The 23582-nt window shown below is 37.0% G+C and overlaps 1 protein-coding gene across 1 annotated transcript in view; it reads left to right on the forward strand.

The window, feature by feature from the left end:
- The first annotated feature begins 8191 nt into the window (after positions 1-8191).
- The window catches only part of ubap1lb (ubiquitin associated protein 1-like b), an 81483-nt gene continuing 66092 nt past the window's right edge, over positions 8192-23582 (forward strand). Inside the window, exons 1-2 of the mRNA XM_051920229.1 lie at positions 8192-8270; positions 14603-14743. Of these exons, the coding sequence (XP_051776189.1) occupies positions 14612-14743 (132 nt within the window). The 5' untranslated portion in view covers positions 8192-8270; positions 14603-14611. The remainder of the gene's footprint in view (positions 8271-14602; positions 14744-23582) is intronic.

The raw sequence follows: 23582 nt of genomic DNA on the forward strand, positions 1-23582 counted from the left end.
CTTTAGTAATTTTGATCCAGTAACTGAGCAGGAAGTCTTAAGTTTAATTTCTAAAATGAAGCCCACTACTTGTTCCCTAGATCCAGTGCCAACAAAACTAGTAAAAAGTGCAATGGATGTTCTTGCAGCGCCTATTCTAAACATTATCAATAGTTCATTATTGCATGGCACAGTACCTGATAAACTAAAAGTGTCACTCATTAAACCATTACTTAAAAAGTCAGACCTTGACCCACATATACTAAATAATTATAGGCCTATTTCAAATTTACCGTTTCTCTCTAAAATACTAGAAAAAGTAGTCGCCAGTCAGCTTCAGACACACCTTACGCATTACAATTTATTTGAGAAATTCCAGTCTGGTTTTCGCACTGGTCATAGTACAGAAACGGCACTAACACGGGTTGTAAATTACATTCTGATATCCTCTGATGAAGGAAACTCCACTGTAATTATGTTGTTGGACTTAAGTGCAGCATTTGACACCATTGACCATTCTATTTTACTGCACAGGTTAGAAAATGATGTTGGGCTTACAGGCACCGTTCTCGCTTGGTTTAGTTCTTACTTATCAAATCGATTCCAATATGGACAGAAATGTGCTGACAGTACTCCATCATTATACACAGAAGTTCAATATGGTGTCCCGCAGGGCTCAGTACTGGGACCTTTACTGTTTTCACTGTACATGCTTCCACTGGGATCTCTCATTAGGAAACATAATGTTAATTTTCACTCGTATGCAGATGACACCCAGTTATACCTTTCATTTAAATCAAATGAAGTTTCTCCAATGTTGTCTTTAATTAGTTGTGTTAGCGAATTAAAGGAGTGGATGAATGAGAACTACTTGTCTTTAAATACAGATAAAACAGAGATGTTAATTGTTGGAGGGAATGACGCTGATCATAACAATATTTTGTCATCATTTAACTTAGTTGGAATCCCAATTAATTTTACTGAATCAGCCCGCAATCTAGGAGTTATTTTTGACTCTAGCATGTCATTTAAAGCGCATATTACAAAGTTGTCCAAAACATGTTTCTTCCATCTTAAAAATGTTAGGAAATTAAGGCGCTTTTTAAATAAACAGGATTCTGAGAAACTAATTCATGCATTTATCTCTAGTAGGATTGACTACTGCAATGCGGTGTTCACTGGATGTTCAAACTGTTCTTTATACAGCCTCCAGTTGATCCAAAATGTGGCTGCAAGAATTATTACAAGAACAAGAAAATACAAACACATAACTCCAGTTCATAAATCCTTACACTGGCTCCCGGTTAAGTTTAGGGCAGATTTCAAAATCCTTCTTTTAACATATAAAGCATTAAATGGCCAAGGTCCAGCTTACTTGTCTGAACTTATCATGACTTACAAACCAGAGCGCACATTAAGATCTCAAGATGCTGGTCTGCTTATTATTCCAAGGATAAATAAAATAACAGTGGGAGGTTGAGCTTTTAGTTACGGGGCCCCTAAACTGTGGAATGGTCTGCCTGCTACTATAAGAGATGCCCATTCGGTCTCAGCTTTTAAATCCCGGCTGAAGACTCACTACTTCAGTTTAGCATATCCTGACTAGAGCTGCTGATTAACTGTACAGACTGCATCTCTGTTGTTAGTCATTAGCACTAAAACATAAGTAACATGATAGTTATAATTATATACTAACCCTCACCTATTCTGTTTCTCTTCTCAGTACCCAAATGTGGCACTTGGTGCTACGGCCCACCTGCCAAGTTGTTTTGCCTGCCTAAGGTAAAGTCATCCCTGATGGAGGATCGCAGGAATTGTAGGAAAGAGGGGTCCTTTCATCAGATTGGCTGGCCCAACGCTGTTTCAGCCATGGAATGGCCAAATGGGGGAGGCAGCTTGATGGATGAGGTCTCTAGGACTCTAAACAAATCCAAATCTTATTACGTGATATCATCTACTGTCAAATTCTGCTCCATACTTCTAAAATTTTTATTTTTATACTGTATTGAGAATTTGTTCTGTTCTGTGTATTGTATTGTATTGTATTGTATTGTATTGTATTGTATTGTATTAACCCCCTTCTTTTGACACCCACTGCATGCCCAACCTACCTGGAAAGGGGTCTCTCTTTGAACTGCCTTTCCCAAGGTTTCTTCCATTTTTTCCCAATAAGGTTTTTTTTGTGAGCTTTTCCTTGTCTACTTAGAGAGTCAAGGCTGGGGGGCTGTCAAGAGGGAGGGCCTGTTAAAGCCCATTGCAGCACTTCTTGTGTGATTTTGGGCTATACAAAAATAAATTGTATTGTATTGTAAATTGTATATAAAACTCTAAATAATCTAGCTCCTAACTATATTGTGGAGTTTCTATTCCACTATATTCCAAGTCATAGCCTTAGATCTTCTAATAGTGGTCTGCTTATTATTCCAAGAGATAAGCATACAAGAAGTGGTGAGGCAGTGTTTTGTTCTTATTCACCAAAATTTTATTCACCATCTGATCAAAGCACCATGATACTCGAATGAAAGAGGATACTGCAACTTTCTACAACACCCACTGCATTGAATCCTCTAGGATGAAACCTAAAAAGCATTGGTTTAAGTACCCTTATCTTAGGTAGAATGCCAACCAGGGGCTGGAACCCTTGAAGATTTAGTTTTTTCCTCATGCTTCTCATACCTGGAGTTTTTAATTTTTTTTTCTGTCATTCCTGACCATCTGCCATTATCATTGGACTCTTCTTTAAAGACTTAAAAAAATGATTTTATATATAAAGACTCTGCTTTTTTACTAATTATATATCTATTTTATGTAAGTGCACACTGATTTATTTTTATACTAGCCATGGTAACTGTCGAAGACTGGTAATAGAATAATTTTTAAAAATTGCTGTCTCTTGCCCAACGTGTATCTTCAGCTCCTTTCCTCTGTATTTAACTAGTGCTCATAATACGGCGCTCTTTCACTAGAGTGTGTTTCCGTAAAGTCTACTTCTCACACTCTGTCATTATTTTCAAGGCACCTTTCTCACCAACTGTCTGGTTTTATACTTGCCATCTTTGAAGGCAAATCTTACACTCATACTACCTTTTCTGTCGCATCACTAAAGCCAAACTGACAAATCAGATTGCTCAGAGGGACTGAACATGCAGACCTTACTTTTTTGTTATATAGTTTATGCTCTTTATTCATTAATTCTCTTATCTAATATGAATTTGTTTTTATTTTATTACACATATTTCTTTGACATCTTGTAAAGTACTTTGAGTTACATCCTAGGTATAAAAATGTTGTTGTAGTTGATGTATAATGTCAAAGCTCACAATCACCCAAACTTGAATAGGCACTAAATAAGAATAGCAAATAGTATAAAAGTATGTAATAAATGTATGGAGAGAGACAAAGTATGTTATTCCAAAGATAAGAAGTATATAGATAGCCATCAAAGCACAATATGGCACATCAAATATTAAAAACAAAGAGACTATGAGCCATATAAACTATTTTGAGAGAAGGAGACAGATCCAATATTTAAAGACATTGTTCTGGCACCAGTTATTTTCACAATATTAAGTACATTCAGCTGTTAAGGCAAAAAGAAAATATTAAATCAAAAATGAAGAGATACAAATTATTTTAAAGAATAAAAACATACCAGGTTTAGTTTTTTAACAAGTTTGCAGAGTCTGGGAATGCTTGTCCAGCTATTCCAATAAACTTTGCCTGTGTTCAAAATAGGGCCAGCTCAGTAAATGTAGGAGGAACATTTTGTATTGCTTCATTGACAAATGACTTTCACAATCTTGGTGATTTGTCCACCTCAACATTTTCAAAAATGAATTCTCATTACTGTGCAAAGTGACAAGTAATTGTTGTGAGCAAAAAGCAATCACCTGACAAGTAAGTTGAAAAGGTTTCAAATAAAGATTTTGTTGGTCAGTAAATATCAAAATTAGATTTTTGAATTATTATGTACAACAATGCTAAAGTGTCTGCAACATCTCCTCCATTTGGCATGATTTTGGACCCTGCAATCGTGTGGGAATAACGCTAGGAAGAAGAAGATGTACTATAATTGTAAAGAAAGCCATCAGCTTCTCAAAGCTAACATCAGACCACTTCAGTGTCCTGTCATTAGATTTCATTGTGTGGTTGCTGAGCATGTTGATTGTTCTCAGTCTCAATTTATGCAAAATCATCACCTTCTTAAATTTCACTAGAAGAAGAATCTATAAATCTGTCACCGGCCACTGCTGAAGATCACACTTTACACTCTGATAGTCTGTATGTTGCTGTCCCACTGCATCCCTTTGTCAGCTGCTGCTCACTAGAGATGTGTAATCGGAGATAACAGTGTGTTATGTGTGCGACTACCAGTAAAGAGGTTAAAGAGGATTGTATGTGCCATTCTAACAACAGGAATATTTCTTTGAAAAACAAAGTACAAATAAGTTTTTCATACATCTCAATTAATTTCAGGGCCTGTGTTGCCCGTGTGGCCCTGAGCTGTAGAATATAACCATGCCTGATTGTTTCTGCAATTAGTTTGCTACTGAGACACAGAATGCATTTCTTAAGTTTCATCAACTAGCTATTTTATAACATTAAATGAAAACTAAATGAATTTAATTTTCCTAAAAAAAAACTAAAATGGAAATGCTCAAATGTTCATCAAAGTAAACTGAAACTAAACTGTAAATGAATTCAGAGGTGAAAATATTATAGAAATAAAACTAAAAATTGGAACTAAATAAATGTATTATAGACCTGCACCTTTTTGAATGTTTACTCAATAAAAGGCTGTATTCACACAGACATCAAGACAGAGAATAATGAATGACCAGAGAAATGCAGTTCCATGTTCAAAAGGAACATTAAATGCATCCAGTTCATTAGATATTGAGAAACATTTCATTTGTAGCTATTTATTACAAGTATATAAAAATTAAGATCTGTGTGTGAACTCCCTAAAAGATTCTTCCTGACAAGCAATCTTTAAAGAGCAATCAAAGACACATTTCTGAACAATGGATGGTATTGTGATTCTATTAGTTTCTGATTTTCATGTAACTCTTTTATTAATTGGCAGCACATGCCTCAAAACTCATTGTCAGTCTATACAAAAACACAAGAGGTACTTATTTTCTGAAAAACTAAAGAAGAAAGACAACTTGTCTGAATGGAAATCAGGAAATTGCTAGACACTAATGAAAAATGGGTAGAAAGTAGAAAATGTACATATTACACATACAATCAGTAAGTAAAAAAGAAATATTTAAGAAAATAAGGCTACTTTGATAGAACACATTTTAACTAGTTGGTGCTGTGACTTTCCTTTGTTCAAAATAAGATCTTCTGAACATTGCATTGTATTTATAATTTGAGCTTTACTTATCCTTTCTTTCTTACTTTCTGGCAGATAGTTGCTGAACTCGGCATGTCTGATGTTGCTTGGTTTTTTTCTTGCTTGTCAGCCTCAATTATTTACACAAAAATATGGTAATCTGCAAGAAGCAATTCCCAGAAGTGTTTATCTAGCAAGTTTAAATTATGTAACTGAGCCTGGAACAGGGGAGAGTCCCGAGGCTTTGGAAAACATCTTGTATCACCCCAGTCCCAAAGGTATCACGTCCTAGTGAGCTGAATGACTTTCGGCCTGTTGCTCTGACATCACATGTGATGAAGACCATGGAGAGGCTGCTGCTTCACCACCTTAGGCCACAGGTTCAACACGCCCTTGACCCTCTGCAGTTTGCATATCAGGAGAAGGTGGGAGCGGAAGATGCCATCATCTATATGCTACATCGATCCCTCTCTCACTTGGACAGAGGCAGTGGTGCTGTAAGAATTATATTTCTAGACTTCTCTAGCGCCTTCAACACAATCCAACCTCTGCTCCTTAGGGACAAGCTGACAGAGATGGGATTAGATTCATACCTAGTGGCATGGATCGTGGACTATCTTAAAGACAGACCTCAGTATGTGCGTCTTGGGAACTGCACGTCTGACATTGTGGTCAGCAACACAGGAGCGCCACAAGGGACTGTACTTTCTCCGGTCCTGTTCAGCCTATATACATCGGACTTCCAATACAACTCGGAGTCCTGCCATGTGCAAAAGTTCGCTGATGACACTGCTATCGTGGGCTGTATCAGGAATGGGCTGGAGAAGGAGTATAGGGACCTAATCAATGACTTTGTTAAATGGTCCGACTCAAACCACCTACACCTGAACACCAGCAAAACCAAGGAGCTGGTGGTGGATTTTAGGAGGCCCAGACTCCTCATAGACCCAGTGATCATCAAAGGTGACTGTGTGCAGATGGTGCAGACCTATAAATATCTGGGAGTGCAGCTGGATGATAAATTAGACTGGACTGCCAATACTGATGCGCTGTGCAAGAAAGGACAAAGCTGGTTATACTTCCTTAGAAGGCTGGCTTCCTTCAACATCTGCAATAGGATGCTGCAGATGTTCTATCAAACAGTTGTGGCGAGCGCCCTCTTCTACGCAGTGGTGTGCTGGGGAGGCAGCATTAAGAGGAAAGACGCCTCACGCCTGGACAAACTGGTGAGGAAGGCAGGCTCTATTGTTGGCATGGAGCTGGACAGTTTAACATCTGTGGCAGAGCGAAGGGCGCTCAGCAGGCTCCTATCAATTATGGAGAATCCACTACATCCACTAAATAATGTCATCTCCAGACAGAAGAGCAGCTTCAGTGACAGACTGCTGTCACTGTCCTGCTCCACAGACAGATTGAGGAGATCGTTCCTCCCCCAAACTATGCGACTCTTTAATTCCACCAGGGGGGGTAAACGTTAATATTTAACATTATACATAGTTATTGTCTGTTTTTTCACCTGTATTATTATCATTCTTTAATTTAATATTATTTATTGTATCAGTATGCTGCTGCTGAAGAATGTGAATTTCCCATTGGGATTAATAAAGTATCTATCTATCTATCTATCTATCTATCTATCTATCTATCTATCTATCTATCTATCTATCTATCTATCTATCTATCTATCTATCTATAGAACAGTGATGTCCAGAGCCAGAAAGCAAATCTTATGAGATGGACTGAGTTAGCTAATTTGTTTAGAAAATTATAGATCGTAAAACCGTGATTCAAAATGCTAACAACTTCTTGAAATTGCCCATTGTTTGAAGTTCTGGTCAACAGAAGATATGTTTAAGCTGAATAATGCACTTATGAGACAATATCTGCAGCACATTTCAGTTTTGTCCAACATATTACAAAAGCACAATAGTCAAGAAAAGAGCTGAAAGGCACATTTCAGAATTCTGCATGAAGAATTCAGAGGGAGAAAAAAACAAAATCCTTTTTATTGTCTAAATAATGATTAAAAGATAACATGATAGATATGCAGGTTAAGAAAATTGGTTTAGATGGCAGAAGTATTTAACATTATAAACAAGGCATTGAGAAGAATTACTGTTACTCTAAAATTAATTATTCCTCAATAATATCAGGTGCAGATCGAAGCAAGTTAGGTGTAAACAGAGAACAAAATCTAAATAATTATTCTAATACAAAAGAAAAGTCGATTCATGTACCACTTTATCAGGTAGTGCAGGTTGTTGAAAGGAAACCTGACAATGACAGCAAAAATTCAATGGTGAATAAGAAGTGTATTGTCTGTTGTTATCAAAAGTCCTATATTTTTATATTATGCATAAAAAGCCTAAAATAGCCATAATTTACATTTCATATTACCCTCACTTTCTTTAACAGCATAAGACAAAGATAAAAAAAAAATATTACCAACAATGTAATAACATTCTACTTTACACACCTGGGTGTTATATTTAAAAAGATCACACTTTAAATAATTAATTTTAACTTTAAACTGAATCTCCATATACTGCTCTTTGCGCCATTTTTTGGCAACATACTGGAGCTCAATATTGCGAAAATGATTCAGATGCTTTAAGTTTATGACCCTTAAAAAATGATTTATAGCACTGAATCTGATATTCAAGATGAAGATTGCTGAGTGGTATCGCTGTAAGGAACAGCAATTCATTACTTACAAATAAATATAATACTGCACATACTTGGTTCTTAATCTCCCTCTGTTATATAAAACCAAATTAAATCCTCTTTTCTTAATATATATTCTTACAGGCAATCAGATGGTAGATTTGTTATGTAACAGGATTAGTGGATGAAACAGATTAGCATTTGTGAGGGAACATATTGTCAGTCTGAGTCAGTACCATAAAATGCAGTTTGAGACCTTGGACTTGCTAGATCATTTTTAAAAAAGGTAAGATCATCGTTTAGTCAAAATAGAAATGATAACTTTTTAATAGAAGTGGAATGTTATAGTTTTGTGTTGTGCTAGTCTTTGGATCTTAGATAACTTTTCTGTTTTATTTGCTATTTCTTAAATTAGACTGCCATAGTAATATAATATTAAACTTGCACACAGTATAAAGAAAATAAGAGCATTAAAAATAAAATAAAGATATAAAAAATATTTTAGAACTCAATGTACCAATTAATTTTAGATCTAAGGAAGAAAAACAAAATGAACAGGAGTTTTTTTTGAACAAGACCAAACATTTTTGTGAAATGTAAGCAGTGCTTCAATTTAAAAAAGGTTATAACCCTAGTTATAGCTGTAGCCTGCTATTGCTTTAGTAGATTTAATCAGGGCATGTTTGAATCCAGATTTTTTTTTTTTTTAAAGAAAAATAAAAACAACAGCACAGCATTAAAATATTTAAAAATGTAAGCATTTTGAGAATTAGAAATACTTATTCCATTTCCTGTTATCTGTAACTAACCAAAATACCACTTTTATCATCCATGACAATCAAGGAAAAATGTTACTTTGATTTTATGTACATTTTGAGTGAGCATGAAAATTACATTTATGCCACAGCTTTCTAAAATGTATAAGCTTATCATGAATGAAAGGAACACTGTAGAAACAAATATGTCAAAGTAAGAATTTAGCCATAATTAATTATTTATTAAGACAAATAGCTCTGGATTTTAGCAACATAGTCACTGAAGTGCATGGAAAAGCTTGTGTATTAATGGTTATCCAATTTACTTGTCAAAAAGGTTCTTAAATTCTCCATTTTAGGAGCAGTTCAATTCAATCTTTTTTTTACTTTCTTTTTTCCTTATCTTAAAATTTATATAAAACTGTCACCTATAATATTAATTCTAAGTGTATGTAGATGGAAACCTTAATCTGACAGCTCTTTTACACTGGAGAATCTTGTTGTATTGTTCCATATATCCATAGCACTTTCACTTTAAGCAAATACATTATTGAAGTTTATATCTGGGCACATTTGCATGATTTTACATGACTTTCTGGTGTGTTCTTATTACTATGTATTTTAATCATTTTGGTTTGTTGATATTGATTTCTAGAGTCAGCAGCCACCAAGAGGTTTATCATAACTGGGAATGAAAGGTTCTCTCAATGTGTCACAGGAGCAATTTACTATTTAAGAATGACTTCCAGATTCATTTTACCTGTGAATTAGAGAACTTCCATCCATCCATCCATTTTCCAACCCGCTGAATCCGAACACAGGGTCACGGGGGTCTGCTGGAGCCAATCCCAGCCAACACAGGGCACAATGCAGGAAACAATCCTGGGCAGGGTGCCAATCCACCGCAGGAATTAGAGAACTTGTATTTTAAAAAGGAATAATTGACTTAGATCAGAAAAAAAAAAGGATTTGTGATTAGTCATTTTGCTTCTGGTGTATGTGACGGTGCAGGTCCTGCTCCATGCTTCGTCTTCTTGTTTTGGGAGCCTCTTGAACACCACACCATTAATAACTTAACTGAATGAGCTGGCACATGAGAACAAATCACACTTGGAGCAAGGGGATGGTGTAAAAATGTACAGTGCTTTTATAAAACAAAAAAGTGTTTACAGTGCAGTGGTTCAAAGTTATTAAATAAATAATCCATAAAACAATGAAAATCCAAATGTTAAAACCAGGCTAAAAACGAATAAAAACCAGCAACAGTCATTGGGCCAAATGAGCCAAGCACAACTGCCTTTCATGTCACTCATGGCTTGCTCGACTGGAAAGACTTCAGCAGCCACAGTCCTCTCATTACCAACAACTGTCTTGGCTGCCTCCGTTGGCGTCTGCCAGACCTCTCATGCCCTCCTTTTCACACACACACAGTCGTCCCTTAGATTCCAGGAGAGGACACCACCTTAACCGTACCCACTCCTCAGCACAATCAGTGGGTATGATCTGATACGATCCGTCCCCATCCGTGTGTCTCTCTGTCTCTCTTGTTCACTGTCCCAATGCCGTACTCTTTGCAAGCCTTTCTTTCTTTCTTTCTCTCTGAGCCGACACGTACTTATACGGCTCCGCAGGAAGCCGATGAAGCAATTGAGAAAGATCGCACCCTCACATGCAGGTGTGACTCGCCTCAATTACCTCATGAACTCCCCGCAGCTGTGCAAGCGCACCCACAGAGCCTGACACGGCCAATGGATTATTTAAAAACCTGGCCATTTTTTCGGAGCCGCGGACCCGCTATACCACAGTGTATTATATAGTTACAATATTTTCAGAATGAATTTCCTAATGTAGTCTGCTAAGAAAAGGACTACAAATTTTGTTTAGCATTTAGAATCAATTTTCTACTATTCTAACAAAAGCCCTTTGTTTAATAATCAATCAGTCTTTATGGACCATACTATAAGAAAAGTACTGGTGCGGTTATATAGAAAAAAAGGAAATTGTTAATTGAGAAGCCACTTACAACACACAAGAAAAAATAGTGTGTGCAGGTAACTTTTTACTCTTTTTCAGTGTGGAGTGAATTAGACAGTGTTGTAGAGACTGATAAAAGAAGACAATTTTTAACTTCAATGACACTTGATTGTTTTCTGGCTTGCTATAATGCAGCACTCTGATGTTGTCTGCTCTGTTAGCTGTGTGTAATTGCACACACCAAGTAATACTAAAATGCAACTAAAGGTAAAAAAAAAAAAAAAGTTTTTTCACTTGATCAAGTCTCATCACTTGATAAATGTGAGCACTGAGCTAGGTTAAATAATTTTGTACAGTATCAAATGACACTTTTTCTTAAAATAATCTCACTCATTTTCGGCAACTCACAGTAACTAGGTCAAGGAATATAGCTATTTCAATTTCAAATTTAAAATAAGACATGTACAAAATCAAGACTCAATACAAAAATGACTTGTACTTTTATCATATACCTTTTATTACAGAGAAAATCTGCAGTTGTCTATGGACTTGAACTGGATAAACTAAAAATATATATATGCATTTGTCAATTGTCTCCAAAAGAACTTCTGTAATAAAAAAAAACTCTTGCATCCATTTTCTGAAGCTTTTAATTTCAAAACAGGGTTACAGGTTTGCAGGTTTACAATGACCTGCAAGGTAGAAATAAACCCTAGATTAGACATCAACACAGTACAAGAAAATGTTAAAGGGATTGCAGTGATTACTGAATGTTGTACTTATTTGTGAGGATGCCCTCTTGTCTACTAGTGTGCCTGTCACATTTTGTATTGTGGGTCACTGTTTATTATCTAAAGATGGCATTTTATTTACCCACATTAAGCTTGGCAGTAAAGAATCAACAAATTGCTCAGATTAGAATGCCATGAACTATGGTGAAAGGTAGGCAACCCAACAATTACAAAGAATTTCTCAGTCTCCAATAGAAAACCAAACAAGCATAGTGGACTGATGGAAGGACAGGCAAATTCCTCTGTGTTAAAAGGTGGCAGCACTGATATTTTCTTCTTGAATTGGTTGGATGCTGCTTAAAATAATTGGTCAAAGCTGAAGTGAGATTAGATTGGCAAAAAAGAAGTAATCAGAAAGAAGCAAGAGTTAAATCAGTAAAGATCAAAGCTCAGTAAAATTATGTTCAAGGCAAAACAAATTCAAAAACCATAAATGCTTTCTTGGCCAAAATCTGAACTTATTCATTAAACATTATGTGCTTTCAAAAGTGTTTTGTTCTGGATATGTCTTTGCTTTATTATAAAAAGATTTCAGACATTGCCTTCCACTTGGCTCAAAATTAAATAAGGCAACTGCCATGTGATCTCATGTCATGCTGCTGAGCATGATTCACATTCCAATTGAAGCACATACTGTCATAGTTATTAGCTAACAAAATCGTAACAGCAATGACATCAGTGATATAAGGGAGAAACAAATTAGCACAAAACATTAGTACAAAATACTGCCATTTTGACTAATGCCCAATATATAGAGAGTAGGCAAAGCTGAAGCTGTAAGGTCTCTTGAATATAATGGACACAAACAACACCAGAGGACAGTGCATTCTGGTTGGTCCCAGATTTAGTAGACTCATCCCTCAATTCGAAATAGACACAAATCAAATCTAATACAACTGGCACATGAATAAGTAAAGTTGTCACAGTTGACAAACAGTTACCACATACAGGAATTAATTTACTGCTAATTCTTCAATGCCATGCTGCTGAGATAATGGACTGCTGGCTCATCAAAAACAAAAGGGAACTGATACAACATTCAGATAAATTTATTGTATTGTGCAAGTATCCAAAAATATGAATATTGCAACACTGTATTTTTATGTGGTAAATATTCTTCTTCTTCTTTTGTCTGCTCCCGTTAGGGGTTGCCACAGCTGATCATCTTCTTCCATATCTTTCTGTCCTCTGCATCTTGTTCTGTTACACATATCACCTGCATGTCCTCTCTCACCACATCCATAAACCTTCTCTTAGACCTTCCTCTTTTTCTCTTGCCTGGCAGCTCTATCCTTAGCATACTTCTCCCAATATACTCAGCATCTCTCCCCTGCACATGTCCAAACCAACGCAATCTCGCCTCTCTGACTTTGTCTCCCAACCATCCAACTTGAGCTGACCCTCTAATGTACTCATTTCTAATCCTGTTCATCCTCATCACACCCAATGCAAATCTTAGCATCTTTAACTCTGCTACCTCCAGCTCCGTCTTCTGCTTTCTGGTCAGTGCCACCGTCTCCAACCCATATAACATAGCTGGTTTCCCTACCGTCCTATAGACCTTCCCTTTCACTCTTGCTGATATCCGTCTGTCACAAATCACTCCGGACACTCTTCTCCACCCATTTAACCCTGCCTGCACTCTCTTTTTCACCTCTCTTCCACAATCCCCATTACTCTGTACTGTTGATCCCAAGTATTTAAACTCATCCACCTTCGCCAACTCTACTCCTTGCATCCTCACCATTCTACTGACCTCCCTCACATTTACACACATGTATTCTGTTTTGTTCCTACTGACTTTCATTCCTCTCCAGGGTCTCCTCAACCTGCTCCCTACTATCGCTACAGATCACAATGTCATCAGCAAACATCATAGTCCACGGGGACTCCTGTCTAATCTAGTCTGTCAACCTGTCCATCACCATTGCAAATAAGAAAGGGCTCAGAGCCAATCCCTGATGTAATCCCACCTCCACCATGAATGCATCCGTCACTCCTACCGCAGACCTCACCACTGTCACACTTCCCTCGTACATATCCTGTAAAACTCTTACATACTTCTCTGCCACTCCTGACTTCCTCATACAATAAAACAACCCCTCTCGAGGCACCCTGTCATATGCTTTCTCCAGGTCCACAAAGACGCAGTGCAACTCCTTCTGGCCTTCTCTATACTTCTCCATCAACACCCTCAGAGCAAACATCGCATCTTTGGTGCTCTTTCTTGGCATGAAACCATACTGCTGTTCACTAATCATCACCTCACTTCTTAACCTAGCTTTCACTACTCTTTCCCATAACTTCATGCTGTGGCTCATCAATTTTATCCCCCTGTAGTTACTACAGTCCTGCACATCCCCCTTATTCTTAAATATCGGCACCAGTACACTTCTCCACTCCTCAGGCATCCTCTCACTTTCCAAGATTCCATTAAACAATCTGGTTAAAAACTCCACTGCCATCTCTACTAAACATCCTCATGCTTCCACAGGTATGTCATCTGGACCAATGGCTTTTCCATTCTTCATCCTCTTAAATATATATGTGTGTGTGTGTGTGTGGTAAATATAAATTAATCATTTATGGGATTTTTTATCAGCAGAAATTTTGTCTAATTTTTTATGTTACAGGAAAATGTCTAAACATAACTGATAAGCTTTGTGGCTCTGCTTTTTGATGACAGTATAGCAAAACACTTTTGTGTAGTACTTTGCTGGTGAGTAAATGATTTGGTTAAATTTAAAGTTTGTTTTGTTGTGTTCAGGATAAAGAAATTTTGAACTAAAAAGATTTCTTTATGGAAACAGAAAGCAAAACATGTTTACAAAACTATTTTAACATGACATGCAGTGTGATATTTTTATATTATTTACCTTTTTTTTAACAAAAAAATTACAAATGTAAATTATATTACAAGTTGATTTTATTTTTATCATGATGATTTAATTGAAGGAGTCTGTTAATTTTACATCCTATTACGACCCCTTGGTAAAATTAGGGTAAGAGTAAATGACACATGAAAAACCAAACATTACTATGTTCAAAACCTAAGTTACAGTGGCAAAAATTTGGTTTGGTTTATTTTTATTTTCTAGACTGACACAATGAACATCATGGATGAGGTACCTTTCAGAATTGCATCTGGGATTCTCAAGGAACCAACTGAAGAGCCTGTACTAATACCACTGCCAGATTTCAGCATTTCAGACTTTCCTAGCATTCTGAGAGAAATACAGGTTTGTGGTATTTACCTTGAAGGTGGAATAAGTGGGTTCAGTGGGTTATGGTTTGCATAATTATTATTATTTCTAGTTAAATGTAATAGAGTGGTTTGATTAGATGATGATGATGATGATGCAGTTTTTAGCATCGCTTCCCCAAAGTTCCAAGGTCTCTGGTTTGATTCTCAGCCTCCACACTGCCATTGTTTTTTGTTTGTTTGGGGTACCCTAATTTTCTCTTGCATCACAAATGTGTGGTAAGTTTACAGTAACACAGTATCACAGTAACAGTGATTTCCCCATAAGTGGGTTTTCTCAAAAAACACTCCTTCTTAGTGTTGTCTCAGAATTTCCAAGAAAAAGTGAAGAATTAAAAGAAGCCCTAGTCTGCTAAATCAGGAAGTATTGCTAAGGCTGGATACTATATTATCATCTGAAATATGATGGTTCCTCATCTGAAGAGCATCAGCTGTGAATATACGGTTAATCCTTACATACAATAATTAAGTATTGTAAAATACTTTAGGCACTGAAATAGAATAATTGTGTTCACCAAACACTGCATTAACACATCATTCATTTTTGATATGCTGTGTTATAAAGCAAGATTGACACAGTGGTGCACTGAGTAGCACTGCCACATCACAGACATAGTGTCCTGGGTTTGAATCCCATATCAGACCATTATCCGTGGGGAGTTTGCATAGTGTCCTTGTGTATGTATGGACTTTCCTCCGAATACTCCTGTTTCCCTTTCACTTCCTCGAAATCAAATAGATTAGGTTCACTGCCTCTTCTAAAATGGCCCCATTTGAGTATTGGTATAGGTGTATTTGTTTGAGAGGCCACTGCAGTTGATTGTGTTGAAGCAGACCGGCACAGGCACCCTTAGCCCCAGTGAAGGCACTTGGAGATTCAGGACAGACAGCAGAATCAGGCTTTATTGTATGGCGCACATACAGACTCAACTCAGATGGAACAATGAGCCCCCAGCAATGGGCACCTTTTACTTTTATTACAATTCTTATAATTTTAGCCATTAGTCTTCCTCATCTGACGTCTAGCATTCCATTGCTCTAGTCCTGCCTCTAATTAATTCCAACAATAATTTTTAGTTGTTGGGGTGTCAAACCCCTCGCCACCCTGTCCATCTTATCACATTCCCTTCTCTAAGTGAGGGACCCATTCTTTGGCTGTCTAGCACATCTGACCTTTGGCTTATGAAAAACTGGTGTTTTCTGGCTCATACAAAATAATTAAGAATATGTAGGCATAAGTCTTTTTAATCCTAACTCTTACATCTTAATGCTTAGTATAAAACAATGCTTACTTTCTCATGTGCTTATAATACTTTTCTAGTACGTGTAAATTACAATTTTAAGAATACAATTTTCTATAATTGCAACCCAGTCCAGGACTTTTTCTTTCCTTGTACTGAGCCCCTGCTACTCTGAATTAAATTAACTGTATAAGAAAAAGTTATTTTATTAAGAAAATGGGCTTTTTAAGGCTTACTTTTAAGTGAGTCATTTTTTTACATTTTTCTTTCGTTGGTCATTTTCTAAATATTAATGTTAATAAGTTTTAAAGCTCCAGATATATCAAAATATGCATTTTGCATTGCCATTTATGATACACCAAGTAAAAGTAAAAGTAAACATTTACGTATTTATATACAGTGATTTTCCTAAAATGAAATTTCTAGTGAAAGTAAAGTATCAAACCCTTAACTTAAATGATTCCTGCTGTGTGTTAAGAAAAAATTATCACTACAGTTCAATTTATTCATACATAAAATTTACATCAATAAGCTCAAAGCACTCTACATATTTGCAAATTCAGTATGGTTAGAAGCAAAACACATTATGTTTAATAAAACTCAAAAACACATTTCTGAATGCAAAAGGTGAAATGTTTAAAATGGCCAATGGCAGTGTTTTGCATCTTGCATCATCGTTCTTTCATTATTTTGCTTTTGCAATACAATACAATACAGTTTATTTTTGTATAGCTCAAAATCACACAGGAAGTGCCGCAATGGGCTTTAACAGGCCCTGCCTCTTGACAGCCCCCCAGCCTTGACTCTCTAAGAAGACAAGGAAAAACTCCCAAAAAAACCTAGTAGGGAAAAATGGAAGAAACCTTGGGAAAGGCAGTTCAAAGACAGACCCCTTTCCAGGTAGATTGGGCGTGCAGTGGGTGTCAAAAGAAGGGGGTCAATACAATACAATACAGTACAGTACACAGAACAGAACAATTTCTCAATATAGTAAGAAATAAAAAATATAAATTTTAGAAGTACAGAGCAGAATTTAACAGTAGATGATATATCCCATAATAAGATTTGGATTTGTATAGAGTCCTGGAGACCTCATCCTTCAAGCTGCCTCCCCCATTTGGCCATTCCACAGTTGAAACAGTGCTGGGCCAGCCAATCTGATGAAAGGACCCCTTTTGTTTTGTATTTTACTGTATTTACAGTAATAATAAAATTAACGGTTGAAGTGTCTTTCTTTCTCAGATGTTTTTGGTGCTCTGGTAGTTATTACCAAGCTTTCAATTAGAATATAACAAAAGCTAATTTTCTTGTGCTTTCTCATGGGAGAAGTTGCACAGACTGACATTATATCAGATACTCTTAATATTAGCTTCTTTTTCAATGGGCCTCTCTTTGGAATCTGTGGCTTATATGACAAACTGATTAATCACCAAGTGACACCTCACGGCCATCTTCTTGTGGTATCAAGTAAAAATTTAGCTATAACAAAGAGCTATAAATCAAGGGCTAACAACCTTGAAGGATAGAACTTTGCACCAATGATCAACCTAAAAAGATGGGCTTATGTGCGCCCATGAAACCAATGGCAAGACATCCACCCCTGCCTTTAAAACACCCAAGTACACCCTAACTCATTGCTTCCTCAATCAAATGCACTGTTCAACCTGGTCATAACTTGTGCTGTATAGCAGAGGTCCTAGTGTTATAGGGTGTGTCTGTAAGGAAGTTGGAGCAATCCCTTCCACTCTAAAACAGTAACTCGGTCTAAACTGAAAAAAATGTAAGACTGCTCATAACAAGAGCTGGGTGAGAAGTATTATTACAACCAAACCTTGCTAAGACGGCAAGTGCAAAGCAAGGAAAGACCGTAAACGAAAGGTCATTAAATGGATCTTGCTGTAAATAGCCACTGACTGATTCTCAGTTGCTGAGAAGTCTTGATTGTGCGAGCAACTAGGGTACAGGTATGGTATATTTAAACCTCAAAAAAAATGTCAGCACTGTCTGCAACCAGAGTCAAACAAAGTTGACAAATGAGACAAGATCCTAAACAAAGAAACAAAACACACTGAAGACCCTTCCACAAGTCTGGAGAAAGACACCAGGAAAAGAACAAAGCATCACATACACCAGAATTATAAGTACACCCACTCTGATTCCTAGAGTCATTAATTGTAACTTAGCAGTTAGAACATAGCCAGCAAATGTTACAGGTACAGGTCTAACTGTAAATGAAAGGTAATAATATTTGTGAAGGATAAGTTCTACTCGAGTTATAAGTCTTCCCAAATTTAGCATGAAAGTACAGAGCAGCAACATGCACCCAGTACAGAGAGTAGCTGTGAGAAAATATACTCCACTTGCAGGTAATTGACTCTTCATAACCAGCTAAAGAGCATATCCATCTTAACCACATGAATTTATAGATCAGAATTCGTAAGTTAAATGCAGTTTCATCTCCCACATGTTATGTGGCAGTGGTCCACTGGAAGCTTTCCAGCTTGGACAGCTGAAAGAGTTAATGGAAACTGGAGCCCAGAAGGGCAGCCCTGACAGGGTCTCTGGGTGCCACAAGAGGGTGCTGTCAGGGGAGGACAACCCTGATTTCCTAAATAACCTAGAAGTACTCCCCACAAGTTGTGCCATGTCACCAGAAGCTGTACCAGGTCCAGTATAATAGGAGCCTGCTCCCGCAGGATGCAGCAGGTAACACTTAAGTGGAATTAGAAGAAGTGGAAATGGGTTAATTGTTTATATGTTTTGGCTGTGTTTCATTGTGTTTAGGACTTGTTGGATTCAAAAATCCATTATTTGAACTTGTGACTGAGTTGGATATTATTAGGTTTTTGGTTTAGAGCTTGGTGGCACCCCCTACTGGTTACAATATATACAGTATTTTATATTATCCTTATGCTATAAATAAATTGTATTATTTTGTTGTAGCAATAGAGGCATTTATCGACCTCTTGAACCCTCAGGTACACTCCAAACACCAGGTAAAAGTACAATTATTGTTTATTATACAATAATTACGTGCACAAAGCACTCTCCACTCCACACTACTCATATAATCAATCAACTCTTCACTAATCACAATACTCTCTCTCCTCCGCTCCCAGACACTTAGCCACCCTACCTCCCAGCTCAGCTCAGTGTCTGAGCTTTCCCAGAGTCCTTTTATACCCCCTGACCCGGAGGTGTTCCTGCCCAACAGTCCACAAGTCCTTATTAATTCCGGGTCAGGGTAAAAGTCTTTTTCTTCAACCTTGGATGTACGTCATCTCTCCTGTTCACGTGACCAGGTTATAGGGCACATAAGAATCCATGAGCCTCCCTACAGCGACTCCTGGTGGTCCCTAAGGTATCCATCAGGGCTGTGTATAAAAACTACAAAGTCCATGAGGCCCTGCTGGAATTCGGGGCACGTCCATGCTGTCAGGAGAGCTCCTCCTGGCGGCCTGGGGGTGAGGGCCGGAAACTCTCGCCGGCCATCCATCACATTGTTTATTTCAACAAGTGTGTTTGGGTTGTTTGTGAAAGTAAGTCTATTGCCATATTAAACCACAACAGGGAAAGTAAAAGTGTTGATGTAAACTTTCGCCAATTTATGAACCTGATTCATAAAGTGTACAGATTTGTAGCATCCCAGCTGGAAATTTAAATAAAAATCCCTCACTCAACCTACACTTAGCTTAGCGTCTCCTGGGAGGCGTCTTGTTGATTGCTTAAATGAATCACCAACATTTCCAAAGGCAAAACTAATAATTAAATAACTAAGTAATCATATACCTTGTCCACTAAAGTCAGCATTAACAAAAAGATCCAATATGCTATTAATTTGCATATTGTTTTTCAGCTTAGCTCCTTCCAAGCAAAGCAATTAATCATCCATGTATACATTTTCTAAATTTGCCAAATAAAAAAAGGTAGTAAAAGGGGAACATTAATGGGCATTTTAGAAACAAAATTGTATCCCCACTTTTTTTGCTCAAATGAGGTTTTCCATTTTTCCACATACTGCACGTACTCTTACCATCAAGTATTTCTCTTACCCTTGCTCAAGTGTGATTTTCATTAAAGTCTGTATACACTACATGCATATCACAGTCTTCTTTAGTTGTTTATTTTGCACTAAACTGTAAAGTTGGTCCCAGTTCTGTTCCTCTTTGATTTCCTGCATTTTGCTTTGACAGTTTTCTCCAACACCCATCATTTTTTCTTTCCTGTGTTAATGAACATTGTAACAATTTTGGTGAGAACAGCTCATTCAGCACAACAAGCTTGCCATTCATATTCACCTAATTTCCTCAAAATAATATCAGATTGAGATAGTAAGGTTCCCAAAGTATAACAATCTACCACACTACTTGGTAACTTATTCCATGAGTCTGTGGTTCTCTATGTGAAGAAAATCTTTCCAATGTTTGTTTGAAATGTACAAGTTTCCCAAAACTCTAAACATAATTTCATATCTACACACTCAACTCCCCAAACTTCAAACTTCCAGGTCAAAACCAAATTCTCTACTCAAAACCATGTAATCTTACATCAAAATCAAATTTTGCCTTCAGACATCGCACAAAAGTCCTCAAAAATGCGTACACTACAACATTCCCTTATACCACGCTGAGATCTATTCAAAACACAACTGTAAAAATCTGTTATTGCAATGAGTAATGTTACTTATGTGCACCCACCAACTACATCTTTACATAATGAACACTATATAAACAACAAATGTAGAAATTTTTTAAGAAGTTTATATTTTAATATACAACACAATACATAAACAACTGGAAATAAAAATTAAATTTTCAGCTGCAGCTGGTCAGGGTCAGGCCAAAGAATCTCATTGGCATCACAGCGGTGAGGAAAAAACCCTTGCATGCCTTATCCATTTCTGACAAGCCTCAACTGTAATGTCCAAATCAGCTGCCTCCATGGCCTAAGTTGGTGAACACAAATGTAGGGGTCTCAGTCACAGACCTTCCACTGCTATGCTAACAAAAAAGTCCTTGACAGTGGTTTAGGATAGAAGAATATGCAGGTAGAAAGATGTTGCTGAATCTGGGGTTGTTGGTGAACCAGTCGCGAACCAGAGAAACCTGGTGGAATCTGACATTGTCTCAAATTACAATGTAGCATGGCTGCTGTGGTTGTGCTGATTTCCTCTAGTCGAGTTGGTATACATGATCTTGGAGACCATCGGGGAAAGCCAGTAGAAGCATAGTGTTGTATGGACCACGGGTGGCATGTCAGTGGAGGATCACTCAGTAGTTGACGGCAGCAGACATTTTCATATTCTCCTCCCACTGGCCAGGGACATTCACAATGGCTCAGTGGCCAATTGTGTGTCCCACCCCCCCACTCCTTTTCGTGAGGCTGAAGCCTGCTTCATCAGCAATGATGAATTCATGCATCTCTTGCTTCTGTTTCAAAGATTCTGTACAAAAGATTCACACAACAGTAAAGGACTACTCTGGAACATATTGCTAGAGTACACAAAAAAGGGGGCCATAAATACAGTTTGTTCTACACTATATTGTGTTGTACAATACTGTAATGCATACTGTAACTATGCTCAGATACTTCACACAGTACAAAAGAAATCTTACCTGCACATATTTCAGGCATTGGTTTTTAACTGCATTTCAGACAGCAAACAGTACAACAGAGCAAATAGTACTCCAAAGCTACAGTAGAGAGCAGTATGTAAATGACATACCTATTTTCCTCTTGAAAATTCGAGTTATAGAAGCTACTGTGAAGAGGCTCAGGTTTGGTAGCATACTTTGACCAGCTTCTGCCATCAACATTCCATGCAGAAACAATCTGTCTCCTTGCTCTTGTTCTTATTCTTCCTTGCCCACCTCCACCTCTCCTCCTGTGTCCTCTTCCTGTTTCTTCCTGTGGTGGCTGATCCATTGTTCCAAAACAAGTGAACTGACCTTTGGGCCTTTTATCTATCTATCTTAAGGATATGACTGGTGTGTGAACAATTCTGACTCGTAGCAAAAGCATCTGGGGAATTGTGTGCTAAATGTATTCTAGCTTTGCTGACTTGAGTTAATGATATTGTAGCCATCGCTTTCTAAATGAGCCCATAGATATATGAGCCAATGATGCATGAAGAGATTTGTGTGTAGAATTTTGCACAAAAAGTGTAATAAATCTTACTCATGTGTCAAAATAGGGGAATGGTGTTTTTAGTTCCATGAAATTAATTATATCTTGGTAGATAGTGCTTTGGTTTGGTATTTTTAGTTAATAAGTTTGTTAATAGTATGTAAGAGATTGAGAAAAAAACTGTAATAATTTGTTTAAAAATTACTGCCATTATCCACCTTAATAATTCCCATCATAATTTTAAACAACCATCTGTGCATCCATTTTCCTAACCTGCTTATCCAGGGCAGGGTTGTGGGGCAGCAGAAGCCTCTCTTAGTAGTTATTGGGCATAAGGGAGGAATAAGACCTGGATAGGGCACCAGTCCATCACAGGGCAAACATTTTGATCTAAGCAACACTTCCAACCCTCTAAAATTTTCAAAGCTCTAAGTGACTATGTGATAGTTTCTATAATTCCTAGGGCCATTGACTTCTTCACATGTGCAAACTACAAAAAAATACAAAATCAGATTGTTCACTTATTTCACTCTTCACCAACACTCTGAACCTGAGAATACCAAGCACTATATTCAAATCTTGTTCTTTGTTCTATTTTTTTTCTCTAAATGTCCTAAATCTACATTTAGATGTGTTTCCCTGGATTGACCTTGGCCTCAATTAGCTCTCTAAGACTCCTGTTATTATTGCATTTAGTATTTAATTTATTTTTGTGTTTTCCGCAGACTTTTCCCATTTTTTTAACCCTATCTGGATTTTTGAGTATAAGGATTTGATCTATTAGGTTGGGTTTCCATATACTCATCTGTGACAGCTTTTTATTTTTATTTAACCATTGAATTTCCATTTTTGTCTCATAATGGCTGCTATCAATTGTACAGTATATATGTTTCCTTGCATATGACATAGATGTGTACCTTTTGTGACATCTTTAGAGTGACTGGAAAAAAGGTCATTGTTGGGGTCACATTTCTACCAGAGATTGTGGATAACTCCATTGTTTCTTATTTGAAGAAACATTGAAGGTATTCTCTGTATTTTGGTTAACAAATTTTATGCTCAACTTTTTCACAACAATTTTTGTTTTTTGTTTGAAGGTATTTTTTGAACTTCTGACTACATCTATTTTGCTGTTCCATTTCTGAACTCATGCTGTTATTTCTATTTTAGCAAAACAGCAGCCACTCGAGCATTTCAAGGATTTTCTTACAAAATTCACCATATTCTTCATTCTTTAACATGTCTCTTCCACTTTCTGACGATGTAAAAGTTCAAGCAAAATATCTCAGTTTACGTTTTGCTTCTAAAAAAATTCTATTCATGATATTGTGGACAGCTTGCACATACCTGCTTGTGTAAATGGCACCTGCATTATTGCTGACATTTGCCATGGCCATGTGAATTTTGTTCAAATACTTAAATTTACTCGTACATTACAAAATTAAGCAA

The sequence above is a fragment of the Erpetoichthys calabaricus genome, chromosome 17 (assembly GCF_900747795.2).
Source record: "Erpetoichthys calabaricus chromosome 17, fErpCal1.3, whole genome shotgun sequence".
NCBI lineage: Eukaryota > Metazoa > Chordata > Cladistia > Polypteriformes > Polypteridae > Erpetoichthys > Erpetoichthys calabaricus.